Consider the following 16,357-nt stretch of genomic DNA (forward strand, 5'->3'; position numbering starts at 1 on the left):
CCCAAGCTATAAGACTGCTGAACAATGAATCAAAAGGCCACCAAGACTACTTACATTGACGACCCGCCCCCCCCCCCCCACACACCTTTGTTTTTACACTGCTGCTCCTGGCTGTTTATTATCTATCTATCACTTTACCCCAAACTACATGTACAAACTACCTCAACTAACCTGTACATCGACTCATTATTGTTATGTAATTTAATTGTGTTACTTTATATTTTTTACTTTCATTTATTTAGTCAATATTTTTTTTACTATATTTCTTGAATTGCATTGTTGGTTAAGGGCTTGTAAGTAAGCATTTCACGGTAAGATTTACACCTGTTGTATTCGGTGCATGTGACAAATAACATTTGATTTGATGAAAAGCAAGAAAACATTTCATACAGTAAGCTTTGCAGAAGTAAAAACCCCATAATGAAAATCACCAGCTTCCATCTAAAACTAGAGAAATTAAGATATTTCCATTCTTACCTGCAGGTGCTCAGTAGAGCTGCTGCTCAGCTCGTCTCCAGACTCCGAGTCGTTGCGTCTCTCCGAACCCTCTGAGTCACAGTGCCCCGGGGGCATCTCCACATTCAGGGGCACTCTGCGGAGCTCAGGGGAAGTGGCATCGGCACGGGGCAGCGTGTTACATCCTCGTCCAGCAGCATGGTTGTGAGGGTGGGGGTGGGTGTGGTTGTTCTTTATAATGTCTGCCAGGGCCCTGTCATGGTTTGTGAGGCTGCCAGGGTCTCTACCAGGATTCTGGTTGGCGTCCCTGTCCCTGCGCTGGCTCGGAGGGGTGAGGGCAGCCCCCGACGATGAGGAGGGGGAGGGTGACGAGGGAGAGGGCCGGCTGAAACTGGTCAAGTTTAGGTTCTCGTTAGAGACGCTTGCCTTGACCAAGACCGAGTTCCCCCCGCTCCCTCCACCGTGATGCCCCAGGTGCAGAGGCTTGGGAGGGGGCATGAGGGCCTTGCGGACCTCTCTGACATACTGCGCTGGTATGTAAAACGCCTTGGTCCCCTCCTCTTTCTTGACTTGCCACCAGTCCTCGTTGGTCTTCTTCACCAGCATGTAGCACTCTCCCTGGCGGATGGAGATCTGGCGCTCCTTGGCCTTGTACTCATAATCATACTCCACCTCAATGTACACCTGGCCTGGGGCAATGGGCAGCTCACACCCACGCCCCTCTCGATCTGATGCCATGACCGTGAAAATGCTGGCTGGAGCTTACCACCGCAGGGACACAGCCTGGCTCTGCATGTCTCACTGTGTAACTGGGGAGGAGGAGGAAACAGGGGAGAGAGATTAGGCCTATGTTATGATAACATTAGTACACATACAGACAAGGGTTGCAAAATGCTGTTAAAACATTCCTGGAATCAGGAAGGAAATCAGCAAGAGATCTGGAATCGTCTAACTCCAAGATTTCTGGTCTTGCATCCTTCGTTTAGACACAAACAATATAGAATGGATGGTTGGGATGAGGGAGCATAGACTGAACACTTTCCCCAAGTCTATGTAAACTCAGTAAGAGTTGTGCTCCTAGCCTAAGAAGCTGCTTGAGAGGTAGATAAGATTACACAAACACACAGTATGAGGGACTGGGACTCAGGAGCATAGCCTGAAGAGAAGACTGACTCAGTAACCCCATACACAAGGATCTATGGTGTTGTACATTAAGACTTGTGCTGCTCCAAGCCTGAGTGGTAGATAAGATCAGAGCAGCGGTATTCAAAGTCGGGCTGCAACCCCCCTAGTGGGGTCGCCGGGGAACTACAGTGGGGTTGCCAAAAATAAAAATACATTTGAACAAAAACTAAAAAAAGTACAGATTATTGTATGGGACAATTATCATCATTATGTTTTGTTTTATTGAGGAAATGTATTTATTGGTTTCTTTTCAGTTTGATAAATGATGAATATTTTATGAATTGAAAGATATTAATTAGGTCCCTGCTGAAAAAGTTTGAATACCTCTGGATTAGATGCTGTGAGCAGGGCTCTAAAATACCATTTAGCTAAATGCACTAGCTAGTAGTGCTGGGGTGGGGGGGTTGATAGTTCCATATCGCAATATTATTTTGGACTATATTATATCTATACTTTGACTCCAAGAATCGATGTGTAAAAATTATACAAATTATAAATGTTTGGACACACATACTCATTCCAGGGTTTTTCTTTATTTGTACTATTTTCTACATTGTAGGATAACAGTGAAGACATCAACATTACTAAATAATGTAGTAACCATGTAGTAACCAAAAAAAGTGTTAAACAAATCAAAATATATTTTATATTTGAGATTCTTGAAAGTAGCCACCCTTTGCCTTGATGACAGCTTTGCACACTCTTGGCATTCTCTCAACCAGGTTAATGAGGTAGTCACCTGGAATGCATTTCAATTAACAGGTCTGCCATGTTAAAAGTTAATTTGTTTAATGTCTTTTCTTAATGCGTTTGAGCCAATCAGTTGCGTTGTGACAAGGTAGGAGTGGCATACAGAAGATAGCTCTATTTGGTAAAAGACAAAGTCCATATTATGGCAAGAACAGCTCAAATAAGCGAAGAGAAATAGCAGTCCATCATTACAAGGTCAGTCAATCTGATAATGTCAAGAACTTTGAAAGTTTCTTCATGTGCAGTCGCAAAAACCATCCAGCACTATGATGAACCTGACCACCAGAGGAAAGGAAGACCCAAAGACCCTCTGCTGCAGAGGATAAGTTCATTAGAGTTAAATGCACCTCAGATTGCAGCCCAAATAAATGCTTCAAAGACTTCAAGTAACAGACGCATCTCAACTAGGGATGCATGATATAAATCGGCAAGCATATCGGAATTGGTCGATATTAGCTAAAAATGCCAACATCAGCATCGGTCCGATGTCAAGTTTAACGCCGATGTGCAAAACCGATGTTAAAGCTGACGTGCATACCTATATAATGTAGGTAGATGACGTAATGACGACACAAAAAAATACAGAGCTACACAGAACATAAGCAGAAAAATACTAAGTGCACACTTTCAACAACTAAAACAAGTTCAAGTCGAGCAGTCATTTGAAAGGGTAAGAACATTTCAGCGAGACAACTCAAAGGCGAAATCCATTAACCTCTCTTGGGTAGGGGGCAGTATTTTGACGTCCGGATGAAAAGCGTGTCCAAAGTAAACTGCCTGTTACTCAGGCCCAGAAGCTAGGATATGCATATAATTGGTAGATTTCGATAGAAAACACTCTAAATTATGTCTGTGAGTGTAACAGAACTGATATGGCAGGCGAAACCCCGAGGACAAACCATCCCCCCCCCCAAATTATCCTACCACTATTTTCAATGGCTATCACTTGTATTATAAGGCCAAGTCCTCCCAGATTGCAGTTCCTAGGACTTCCACTAGATGTCAACAGTCTTTAGAAAGAGTTTCAGGCTGGTTTTTGGAAAAATTAGCCAGAAATTGTAGTTTTTCTTGGTGGCTCCCATTTTGGCTGTAGTGTTTCCAAGCGCGAGAAAGAGAGCGCGTTCTTTGGTATTTTTCTCCGGTAAAGACAATAACGATTCTCTGTCTTAAATTGTATAGTTTATTTACGTATTAGGGTACCAAAGGTTTGATTATAAACGTTGTTTGACTTGTTTGGAAAAGTTTATTAGTAACGTTTGGGATTCATTTTGTATGCATTTTGATGGAGGGAAACTGGGTGGATTATTGACTGAAGCGCGCCAGCTAAACTGAGTTTTTATGGATATAAAGAAGGACATTATCGAACAAAAGGACCATTTGTGATGAAACTGGGACCTTTTGGAGTGCCAACAGGAGAAGATCATCAAAGGTAAGGCATTTTTTATATCGCTATTTCTGACTTTCGTGTCGCACCTGCCTGGTTGAAATATGTTTTTCATGTGTTTGTATGCGGGGCGCTGTCCTCAGATAATCACATGGTATGCTTTTGTCGTAAAGCCTTTTTGAAATCTGACACAGTGGCTGGTTTAAAAAGAAGTGAAGCTTTATTTTGATGTATTACACTTGTGATTTTATGAAAGTTAAATATTTATAATACTGTAGTTTGAATTTCGCCCTCTGCAATTTCACCGGATGTTGGCCAGGAGGGAGAAGTTAATGCCAAGATAATGGAATTCATTTCCCTTGACAAGCAACCGTTCTCTGTCATGGATGATGTTGGGTTTCGCCGACTGGTCGAGCCCCGGCACACACTACCAAGTAGGTGGGATTTTTCAGATGTTCCCCTATCGGAGTTACACAGTATTGTTTAAACGCACATCTATGAGCTACTTGCTCACTGCTATTAGCTTCACAACTGACATTTGGACCAGCGATGTCAGCCCCATGAGCATGCGGAGTCTGACAGCACAGTGGTCGACAAGGATTTCGTACTGAGGAAAGCCGTATTGCATGCTTAAGAATGTGCTGGTTCTCATACCGCTGCTGCCATTTCAATGTCATTTGAGAACATGTTTGAAACTTGAACACACCAACAACAACAAAAAAAAATAATAAAAAAAAATAATAAAAATTAAAAATTACAAAAAAAATCGGCCTATATCGAATCTCCCATTCCTCTCAATTCTTTTTGAAAAAGCTGTTGTGCAGCAACTCACTGCCTTCCTGAAGACAATCAACGTATACGAAACGCTTCAGTCTGGTTTTAAACCCCATCATAGCACTGAGACTGCACTTGTGAAGGTGGTAAATGCTGTAACTGTGCCAGTATCCTATATGTTTCCTATAGCTTGTTCTCCATCTTTTTTTTAAATAGTGAGCCAACATGTTTTCAGCACTTATTTCTATGACTGATCAAAACTGTCTTTTTTTAATATATTTTTTAATTTATTTAACTAGGCAAGTGAGTTAAGAACAAATTCTTATTTACAATGACGGCCTACTGCGACCAAACCCGGACGACGCTGGGCCAATTGTGCGCCACCCTATAGTCTCTCTATATAGTTAGCAATATGTTTGGAACATGGAATCGCAATATCGAATCGCAATATATACGGTATAGAATATTGAGAATCGCAATACATATCGTACCGGCACCTAAGTATCGTGATAATATCGTATCATGAGGTCCCTGGCAATTCCCAGCCCTACTAGCTATGGCAAAGCAAATGTTAGCTAGGCAATTCCATGACAACAGAATGACACTGAGCATCACATTTTTCACCTTAAAATGTATGCCAAACAATAAACATTCATTGCAAAGTTAAACAAACCATACTCTATGCACAATGACTATTTTCACCAACTAACAGAACTTTTATAAAAACACATTTACTTGAAGAACATTGCAAATGTAAAGGTTTGTAACAGAATGACATTAAAAATCGCTTTTTTATGTTAGCAAGTTTTCCAAAAACATACATAAGTACTCTGAATTAACCTCTTGACGCACGCCAAGGATAGGGGGCGCTACAGCAATTTTTGAAAAAAATACGTGCCCATTTTAAACGGCCTCCTACTCAAACTCAGAAGCTAGGATATGCATATAATTAGTAGATGTGGATAGAAAACACCCTAAAGTTTCTAAAACTGTTTGAATGGTGTCTGTGAGTATAACAGAACTCATATGGCATTCAAAACCCCGAGACAGATCCTAACAGGAAGTGGAAATCTGATTTACGGACTCAACTTCAGCACTTTGCCTATAAATCACACCGTGAGTTAGGATTCATTGAGCACTTCCTTTGGCTTCCACTAGATGTCCCCAGTCTTTACAAAGTGGTTTGAGTCTTCTACAGTACAAACTGACCGAATGAGAGTCTGTGGAACTTGGTCATAGAGGGAGAGTCATTACCATTATGACACGGGCACCCCTGGCTACCCTCCCCTTTCGAAACGTTTAGAAAGACAATGCAACCGTCCCTCTTGAATATTATTGAAGCTCTGGTTGAAAAAGGCCCTAAAGATTTATGTTATACAACGTTTGACATGTTTGAACGAACTTAAATAAAAAAAAATTGCACTTTCGAGACGAGAAGTCACGAGCACGACGGTACATTTTGAGTAGTCTTCGGAACGCACTAACAAGAAGAAGCTATTGGGACATAAATTAACTTTTTCTAACAAAACTACATTTGTTGTGGACCTGGGATACCTGGAAGTGCCTTCTGATGAAGATAATCAAAGGTAAGGGAATATTTACAATAGTATACAAGAGTAGATTTGATATTCGATTGTTCCAAGATGGCGCTGACCTGTATCGCTAGCCTATTTTTCTGAGTATAGCATCCCCTTTTATGGCAAAGTGTGATTTCCCAGTAAAGTTATTTTTAAATCTGGCAATGCGGGTGCTTTCACGAGATGTTAACTTCTCTAGGGCCAGTGGGACGAAATTGTCCCACCTACGTAACAGCCAGTGGAATCCTGTGGCGCGTTATTCAAATACCTTAGAAATGCTCTTACTTCAATTTTTCAAAAATATGACTATTTTACACCATTTTAAAGATAAGACTCTCGTTAATCTAACCACACTGTCCGATTTCAAAAAGGCTTTACAACAAAAGCAAAACATTAGATTATGTCAGCAGAGTACCCAGCCAGAAATAATCAGACACCCATTTTTCAAGCTAGCATATAATGTCACATAAACCCAAACCACAGCTAAATGCAGCACTAACCTTTGATGATCTTCATCAGATGACACACCTAGGACATTATGTTATACAATACATGCATGTTTTGTTCAATCAAGTTCATATTTATATCAAAAACCAGCTTTTTACATTAGCATGTGACGTTCAGAACTAGCATACCCCCCGCAAACTTCCGGTGAATTTACTAAATTACTCACGATAAACGTTCACAAAAAACATAACAATTATTTTAAGAATTATAGATACAGAACTCCTCTATGCACTCGCTATGTCCGATTTTAAAATAGCTCTTCGGTGAAAGCACATTTTGCAATATTCTGAGTAGGGCTAGCTATTTAGACACCCACCAAGTTTAGCCCTCACCAAAGTCAGATTTACTATAAGAAAAATGTTATTACCTTTGCTGTTCTTCGTCAGAATGCACTCCCAGGACTTCTACTTCAATAACAAATGTTGGTTTGGTTCAAAATAATCCATAGTTATGTTCAAATATCCTCTGTTTTGTTTGTGCGTTCAAGACACTATCCGAAGTGTAAAGAAGGGTGACGCGCACGACGCATTTCGTGACAAAAAAATTCTAAATATTCCATTACCGTACTTCGAAGCATGTCAACCGCTGTTTAAAATCAATTTTTATGCAATTTTTCTCGTAAAAAAGCGATAATATTCCGACCGGGAAACGCGTGTTTATGTTCAAAGAGAGAGAAAATAAAAACATGGGATCCCCTCGTGCACGAGCCTCAGTCTGATGGTCCTCTGATAGACCACTTACCCAAGGCGCTAAAGTTTTTCAGCCAGCGGCTGGAATTACATCATTCAGCTTTCTCCCGGGTTCTGAGAGCCTATGGGAGCTGTAGGAAGTGTCACGTTACAGCAAAGATCCTCAGTTTTCAATAAAGAGAGTCAAGAAGAACAAGAACTTGTCAGACAGGCCACTTCCTGTAAGGAATCTTCTCAGGTTTTTGCCTGCCATATGAGTTCTGTTATACTCACAGACACCATTCAAACAGTTTTAGAAACTTTAGGGTGTTTTCTATCCAAAGCCAATAATTATATGCATATTCTAGTTTCTGGGCAGTAGTAATAACCAGATTAAATCGGGTACATTTTTTATCCGGCCGTGTAAATACTGCCCCGTAGCCCTAACAGGTTAATCTAAGCTTTTGGCCCATATAAGACATGTCTATGTCCCGGAAAGTTGGCTGTTGAATACAATGCCATTCTAGTCACATTAGCAACAACCATCCCGTAGAGGTTAACAAATCACATACTGTAATGGACTCATTGTGTTCAATAATCGTGGTTAACATGATTTTTTTATGACTACACCATCTCTGTACTAGAGGTCGACCGATTATGATTTTTCAGCGCCGATATCGATGCTGATTATTGGAGGACCAAAAAAGGCGATACCGATTAAATCAGCCGATTTTTTACGCATGTATTTGTAATAATGACAATTACAACAATACTGAATGAACACTTTTTTTAACTTAATATAATCCATCAATAAAATCAATTTAGCCTCAAATAAATAATGAAACATGTTCAATTTGGTTTAAATAATGCAAAAACAAAAAAGTATTGAAGAAAATAAAAGTGCAATATGTGCCATGTAAAAAAGCTAACATTTAAGTTCCTTGCTCAGAACATGGGAACATATGAAAGCTGGTGGTTCCTTTTAACATGAGTCTTCAATATTCCCAGGGAAGAAGTTTTCGGTTGTAGTTATTATAGGAATTATAGGACTATTTCTCTCTATACGATTTGTATTTCATATACCTTTGACTATTGGATGTTCTTATAGGCACTTTAGTATTGCCAGTGTAACAGTATAGCTTCCGTCCCTCTCCTTGCTCCTACCTGGGCTCGAACCAGGAACACATCGACAACAGCCACCCTCGAAGCAGCGTTACCCATGCAGAGCAAGGGGAACAACTACTCCAAGTCTCAGAGCGAGTGACGTTTGAAACGCTATTAGCGCGTACCCCTCTAACTAGCTAGCCATTTCACATTGGTTACACCAGCCTAATCTCGGGAGTTGATAGGCTTAAAGTCATAAACAGCACAATGCTTGAAGCATTGCGAAGAACTGCTGGCAAACGCACGAAAGAGCTGTTTGAATGAATGCTTACGAGCCTGCTGGTGCCTACCATCGCTCAGTCAGACTGCTCTATCAAATCATAGACTTAATTATAACATAATAACACACAGAAATACGAGCCTTTGGTCATTAAAATGGTCGAATCCGGAAACTATCATTTCGAAAACAAAACATTTATTCTTGCAGTGAAATACGGAACCGTTCCGTATTTTATCTAACGGATGGCATCCCTAAGTCTAAATATTGCTGTTACATTGTACAACCTTCAATGTTATGTCATAATTAATTACGGCCTTTGTTAGGAATAAATGGACGCAACGAGCCAGGCGGCCCAAACTACTGCATATACCCTGACTGCTTGCACGGAACGCAAGAGAAGTGACACAATTTCCTTAGTTATAAGAAATTCATGTTAGCAGGCTGTCATGACGTTGGCCTCTTTGGGTACAGGAAGGACAGTTGACCCCCTCCCCTTTGTACCATTCCCCAACCTACCTTCCCCCCAACCTAGGCCCTGTGTGAAAGGGTTGTAAAAACCCTAAGAGGAGAATCTCCTACCACATGTTTCATAGAGAGACAAAGGAAATTCTTCCAACTCATAGAATTGGAGAACCGAGCGACATGTGTGTTCTGGAAAAGGTATGGAAGATTAGTGAAGAATCCAGCTACGAACTGGTCCGCTTGGTACAATTTTGTGATACTCAGAAGAGACAATATAGCCATATTACCATAAAACTGTTTATATAATAGCCTCAGCTTGAGACTTGCATCATAATGGTTGTATAGAATGTATTAATAAGGATAAAGCTTTTGTAATACACTGAGATGCTATGTACTGATGTAATGTGATAGAATTGTATTTCTGTAACCAAGTCTAACTCAGTCATAGGCACGCCCCCAGGGACACATACAGGACCAGGCGTCATTTGACAAGCCTGTTCAAGGGTCACTATAAAACCCACCCTGATTTACATTTCTTTAGACCAGGCCTCCACTCCATGGCCAATAGGTTTTACCATCCAATTTCTCTACTGAAAGTGAACTACACCATGTGGTTAACTTTTAGACTATCGAGACCGACAGAATAAGAACAAGTCTTTGATATTAATTATTAGTCTGCAGCTAAGTAAATTATATAATTGAACGCGAAGACCAACGAAACATCCATTCTATGACGACATTAATGAATGTCGCTCTGAAAGATCCATTCTAACCGAGAGAGAGAGAGAGAGAGAACGCGGACAAAACTCTCCAACAAGGATCCCGATGACACACATGAGCGTAAATATATATTGATTGCAATTGTTCCCGAATGAGCGAGCCTTCAATTGTCAATTGTTAATATTAATGAACTCTGTGTACCTTCTCAGCTGACCGTTTATGACCCATTGTCTAACAGACCAGCCATGCCTGTTAGCCATTAGGGCACATTACTATACCAATCCTTTGTGACGATAATTACTGTTTGTATGTTTTCTGTTAATTACTTAGTGTAGTAAATAAATGATTTTAAGACAATTGATGTATGGATGATTTTAGTAAAGACTGGGTTCGTGCAGATACAACAATTTACGACGTTTGGAATGAGACTGGACTCGAGGTAAAATACACCATTTAAACCAGAAGATAATCGGCCTATATTATATAGGAAAGTTATATTAGGAAAATTATAACTTTGTAATCTGAATATTCTCCTTGGTGCCCCGATCTCCTAGTTAATTACAATTAAACGATTAATCTGTTTAATCGCGTGATAATAATTACAGGGAGTTAATTGATAAACATGTATTCAGTTTAATGGTACCCCAAAGACACGACAAGGCAATATTAACTAAATATGCAGGTTTAAAAATATATACTTGTGTATTGATTTTAAAGAAAGGCATTGATGTTTATGGTTAGGTACATTGGTGCAATGACAGTGCTTTTTTCGCAAATGCGCTTGTTAAATCATCACCCGTTTGTCGAAGTAGTCTGTGATTCAATGAGAAATTAACAGGCACCACATCGATTATATGCAATGCAGGACACGCTAGATTAACTAGTAATATCATCAACCATGTGTAGTTAACTAGTGATTATGTTAAGATTAAACTTGTCTTATAAAAAACAATCAATGCTAGCTAGCAACTTACCTTGGCTTCTTGCTGCCCTTGCGTAACAGGCAGTCACAGCCTGCCACGCAGGCTCCTCGTGGAGTGCAATGTAAGGCAGGTGGTTAGAGCGTTGGACTAGTAACCGGAAGGTTGCAAAAACGAATCCCTGAGCTGACAAGGTAAAAATCTGTCGTTCTGCCCCTGAACAAGGCAGTTAACCCACCGTTCCTAGGCCGTCATTGAAAATAAGAATGTGTTCTTAACTGACTTGCCTAGTTAAATAAATGTGTTGTTACGCTTGTCGTAAACATTGGACCAAGGTGCAGCGTGGTAGGCGAACATTTTACTTAATTTAAAATGAACACCGAACAAAACAACAAAATACAAAACAAATGTAATGTTCTGCAGGCTACACAGCAACAATACAAAAACAAGATCCCACAAACTAAGGTGGGAAAAAGGCTGCCTAAGTATGATCCCCAATCAGAGACAACGATAGACAGCTGCCTCTGATTGGGAACCATACCCGGCAAACAAAAAAAATAGAAAAACTAGAATGCCCACCCAAATCACACCTTGACCTAACCAAATAGAGAAATAAAAAGGCTCTCTAAGGTCAGAGCGTGACAGGAGTATAAAATAAAATATATATATATATTTTTTTTTATAATAAAGTCGGCAAATCGGTGTCCAAAAATATCGATTTCCGATTGTTATGAAAACTTGAAATCGACCCTAATTAATCGGCCATTCCGATTAATCGGTCGACCTCTACTCTGTACACCACACATACAGATAATTGTAAACCTCCTCAGGAGTGAAGGGGGAGTTGAGATCTTCTTGGTCGGTCTCTGATAGTTTTGGTAGCGAGATTCCCTCTAGAAAAGAATGGAGTTCTGCATCCATATGTTTTCTCTCAGAAGTCTATAGTTTGCACTAAAAATCACGAAAAGTTACATTTATCTTATTTGGATTGTGTTTGACCTCGTCATCTGCTGTTCGTATGGCCAGGATTGTACGCTCCGACTGCTCTTTTTTGAAATTGGTAAGCAATCAATCTACTAGGTCAATTGCTATACTCATGGTATTTCTGTTTAGTAAAGAAAAAGGTTCTCCTGAGTATAGTCCAAGTTCAGTTTGGCTTTGGCTGCTTTAAGTTGACTCCAGGAGGCGCTGGCTGGGGATTGTTTATGAACTTTTTCACAGCGTTCCAGCTCCCTCTCAAAATCTAACCTGTGTTCTTCCATTGCTTTTTTCTTAGAGGGAGCATATGCAATTAGATGACCTCTTCGCGTGGCTTTGGCAGCGTCCCACATTGTGGCCGGAGAAACAGGAGTCTTCGTTGTCTTGTGTGTAGTTCTTTATCCATGTAGTAACCAATGTATGGAACGCTTAGTTTGATATCATGGAGGTGTTGAATTTTCAGCTCTTTGACTTCGGATGTTTTTGCAGAGGTCAAAGCGGAGGTGGACAAAGGCGTGATCTGAAAGTGCTATTGGTCCGATTGTACACGTGGCAGAATTTACTTAAATCTTTGCGATAAAAATGTAATCTATACGAGAATAGGTGTTATGGACATTAGAGTAGTATGTATAGTCCATAGATGAGCTATTAGTCTCTCTCCAGATATATATCAGTCCCATCTCTTTAGTACGAGAGTTCAACATCTTTGCAGATCTAGGGTTTGTGGTGGGAACTTGAGATGATTTGTCCAGGGTTTGGTTGAGGGTACAATTAAAATCTCCAGCCCCCACTCCAAAGGAAACACAATGCTCATTAAACAGGGTTATCATTTTTGACATGAAAGCAGGACTATCTGTGTTAGGGGTGTATATGTTTAAGATAGTAATTAGTTGCCCATACAGTGACCCAGTTATCAGAATAAATCTCCCCTCTGGATCAGATATGTTTTTGTCAATTATGAATGGAACATGCTTATGGAAACGGATGAGCCTTTACTGTTTGATTTGAAAGACGAGAAAAACACCTGTCCCACCCAAGTTCTGCGGCATTTAGCATGTTCAGCATCACAGAGGTGTGTCTCTTGTAACAGCGCAATGTCTGCTTTTTCTTTTTTAAGAGCACATAGTATATTTTTCTGTTTGATTGCATGACCTAAACCATGGCAGTTCAATGTCAGTAGATTTAAGGTACTAGTCAAAGTCATCGAACAGTAATCGAACTCTAGTGCAAGTCATCTCTGGGTATAGGTGGATAATAGTTACAGCTGCGATCACATAAAAGATAAGTAAATGGTGTACATAAAAGAACAATCTCTGAACACCCCAGCCGAGTTCCCAAACAACTCGACATATCCTGTTGGATCTATTAACCCCACGCTCAGTCTCAATTCTGTGTTCCGAAAAACAGGAACAGTTAGCAACGCATAAACCCCCCCCCCAAAGAAATGCCTCATCCTCTCTGACCAGCATTAAGTGACAACGTAGCCCCCGTCCAGACCACAGTAAAAAAAGAGGGAGAAAATAAAATCAATAGCCTAACCTACAAATACCTCCCCCAAAGGGTATAGGGCTAATCGTTTGGACCAAATTAAACAGAAATGGAGCAAATCCTTAAAAGGGATCTATAGGATAAGTTGTTTGTTTTTATTCAAAACGAAATAACAGGATAAGGCCATAGGCATAAAATTGACACATTGAGACTCTAGTTAGGTCTATAAATGTGTCATAATCGACAGGCTATAAAAATGGGGGAGGCCTATGTGAAAATGATAACTGCAAATGAAAATAAAAAAGGGGAAATAAAGGTAAGCCAAAACGTCAGTAGGCCTAGGTTAGGCTATAGGACCTATCCCTCTCTCAGCTAAAAGAAAATAAATACAAATTAGATGGCTATAATGACATTTAGCAGGGCGGGTGTGCCATTGGATGGTCGTCTTACCTCCATCAGTAAAAACAGTAATCGCTTTTAATCATTGGTCGATTTCTCAGTGGCCAGGATTGTCCCTCGAAAAATGTTTTGCCTCTTTGGGAATTTTGAAGTGTCGCAGGGCTCCTTGGTGTAGAATCCTGAGCTCGTTTAGGTATTTGAATCCCCTAAAGATGCCTCGGTCAATGAAGTATTTCTTAACCTCGTCAAACTCTTGGCGCTTTTGGCGTATTCCAGCTGACAAGTCCTGGTGTAAGGTGAGTTTGGCATTTCCCACTGTAATGGTGTTAATTTTTGCCACCTGTAGGACTCATTCCATGTCGGTGAATCGCAGGAAACGTATGGCGATTGGGCGCGGTGGTTGTCTGGCTGCTGGTGGGGGCCTCAGTGCTCGGTGAGCTCTCTCAATTTCTATGGGCCTGTCGGTGGATAGGTGGAGCCACTCGGGGAGTTTGTCTTGCAGGTAGTGGATCAGTGGCATGTTTCCCTCTTCTTTTTTGGACCGATTTAATAGAACACAATTATTTCTTCGACCCCTATTTTCCAGGTCCTCTGTTTTCTCTTGCAGATGCTCTATTTTCTTTTTAGCAGATGCTATGGTTTCCATGGCGTCTGCCAGTGAGTTTTCCATGGATAGGATTCTCCCCTCTGCCTCATCCAGGCGCCCCGAGTTGATGGTTATCTTGTTGTTGATGTCAGGCAAAGCATTTTCCAGGGTTGTCACCTTGCCCCCTATCGTACTGAGCTGAGAGTTAATGCCATCTAATTTGATGTTGAGTTCGATACGTTGGGATCTCAGCACAGAAAGGATGTCTGACAGAGTGCGAGGTTGGCAGTCGTTGGGCCTCGGAAGGGGACGTGTTCTCTTGATCCTGGTTAATGGCGCTAGTTTTTTCTGAAGCTAGCTGTTTCTTGGAGGCTTTTTCCGCGTCTATTGCTCGAGTCCGGGTAAAAATGTCACAAGTAATGTCGCCTTTTGTAGCCGCCATTACTTTTTGACTAAAGCTAATGGAGTTTTAACTTGAAGTGGAGGTAAGATTAAGAATTGGAAACTACTTGTGCGGAGCTCTTAGTTCATGCGGCCATCTCGTTCAAGGGTCACGTGATCCCCAAATCTCTGGTAATTTAACCTATTTCTTAAGTTCTTTGCGGATTTTGATATGGCCTATAGGGTGAAAATTCCTGGGACCATGACTGGCAAACGAGATGAGTCACATGTGCCTAAAATAACATTGCAGGACTGCGGTTGGGTTGGGGACCAGTTATTGCGGCAGTGGGTGGAAGTCGGACAGAAAGCCAGTGGGAGCGGTGCCCCTCCCCCCCCCCATTCGCTGACAAAGCTACGCTAGTTGTCATAGTAACGACGGGTGTGCTCGCAGATGTGTAGGCTGATGGGTGGTGGTGCTCGTGCTTACTATCACTCAGAAGTTATGTAGCAAGCTAAGGTGACAACAATGCCTGAAATGGACGTTTCCCAGTTGAATGTTCAAAATCATAGTGTAAGTGAACACTTAATGTCTCAAAGGATATGATGATTCAGTTTCAAAACAAGTCCTTTTTGGCCATCTGTTTAGTTGTCTAGCACATTCAAAAACTTGTTTGCAAACAATTAAGTTAGTTCGCTACCACATGTTCTTGTCAAAACTGCCAGAATAGTAACTAGCAAGCCAAATAAGTCTAAAAACCACTTGACAGCAAATAAATCAGATTTGACCATTCAGATTTGTATCCTACGAAGGTAAATAGTGCTGAATATATTAATAAAAGTTACCTTGTCCAAGAGAGATTTACATGTTATCAAAACATCACACCAGGGTAAGCCTACTCAAAACACAGCCCTTATTTGAAGTGTTTCTTATATTCTCTATGGGAAAAATTAAATGGTGGAAAAACGATTGTAACCATTTCCTTGTTTGACCGCTAGGTTTTATGGGTAGTATGACTCGCATAACTCTAACTTGTAGAAAAAACACTTAATGACACTGTCATGAAGCATTATGACTATCGTATGTAACTTTATTTAGACTAAGGAAATACACATCATGACACTGTCAAGAAGCATTATGGCCATCATAATCATATAAGCCTGATAGGCCTATCACGTACATGCCCTTATATCAGTCATCAGTCAAATAGAGGGTGTCTTGTCCTGCTCCTGAAATCTGCTCCTGCATTCATCCCAATCATCAGCAACAGAGCTTTGGGGTAGGTGCATTTCTGACATTAATGTGTGTGAAATTACAATGATTATTTAATATGGTAAATAAATAAAAAACATACCGTTGACACATATGCTATGGTGTAATGGAATGTTTTGCCTTGTATGGTAGGTTTTGTGGGTTTTTATACGATTATGTGTGTGTCATAACCAGCCATAAAATAACACAATATATGTCACAACAGGTCTAAATATAATAAGGTCATAACACTGTCATGACACATAAGTTGTCAGCTGTTATGACATGACATGGTTATGACCGTGTCATAACGTGTTATGACGTTGGGTGTCAAGGAAATTGTTACCAAAAGATGAATAAATAATAGCCCATGTCCAACTGTTCTAACAAAATTCCAAATTAAACTATCTGAAATGATGAATGCAAAGAAAAGTGTTGCTTCTGGCCTCCCGGGTGGCGCAGGGGTCTAAGGCACTGCATCACAGTGCT

The 16,357-nt window shown here is 40.6% G+C and overlaps 1 protein-coding gene across 4 annotated transcripts in view; it reads right to left on the minus strand.

Moving 5' to 3' along the window:
- Positions 1–16,357, minus strand: part of LOC106600601 (rho GTPase-activating protein 12) — a 140,834-nt gene that overhangs the window by 97,066 nt on the left and 27,411 nt on the right. For all 4 annotated transcript variants that reach the window (XM_014192092.3, XM_014192090.3, XM_014192094.3 and 1 more), the window contains exon 2: positions 478–1,265. In XM_014192092.3, coding sequence (XP_014047567.2) covers positions 478–1,194 — 717 coding nt within the window. In that variant the 5' untranslated portion in view covers positions 1,195–1,265. The remainder of the gene's footprint in view (positions 1–477; positions 1,266–16,357) is intronic.

This window comes from Salmo salar, chromosome 03 (assembly GCF_965601325.2).
Source record: "Salmo salar chromosome 03, fSalSal1, whole genome shotgun sequence".
Taxonomy (NCBI): Eukaryota; Metazoa; Chordata; class Actinopteri; order Salmoniformes; family Salmonidae; genus Salmo; species Salmo salar.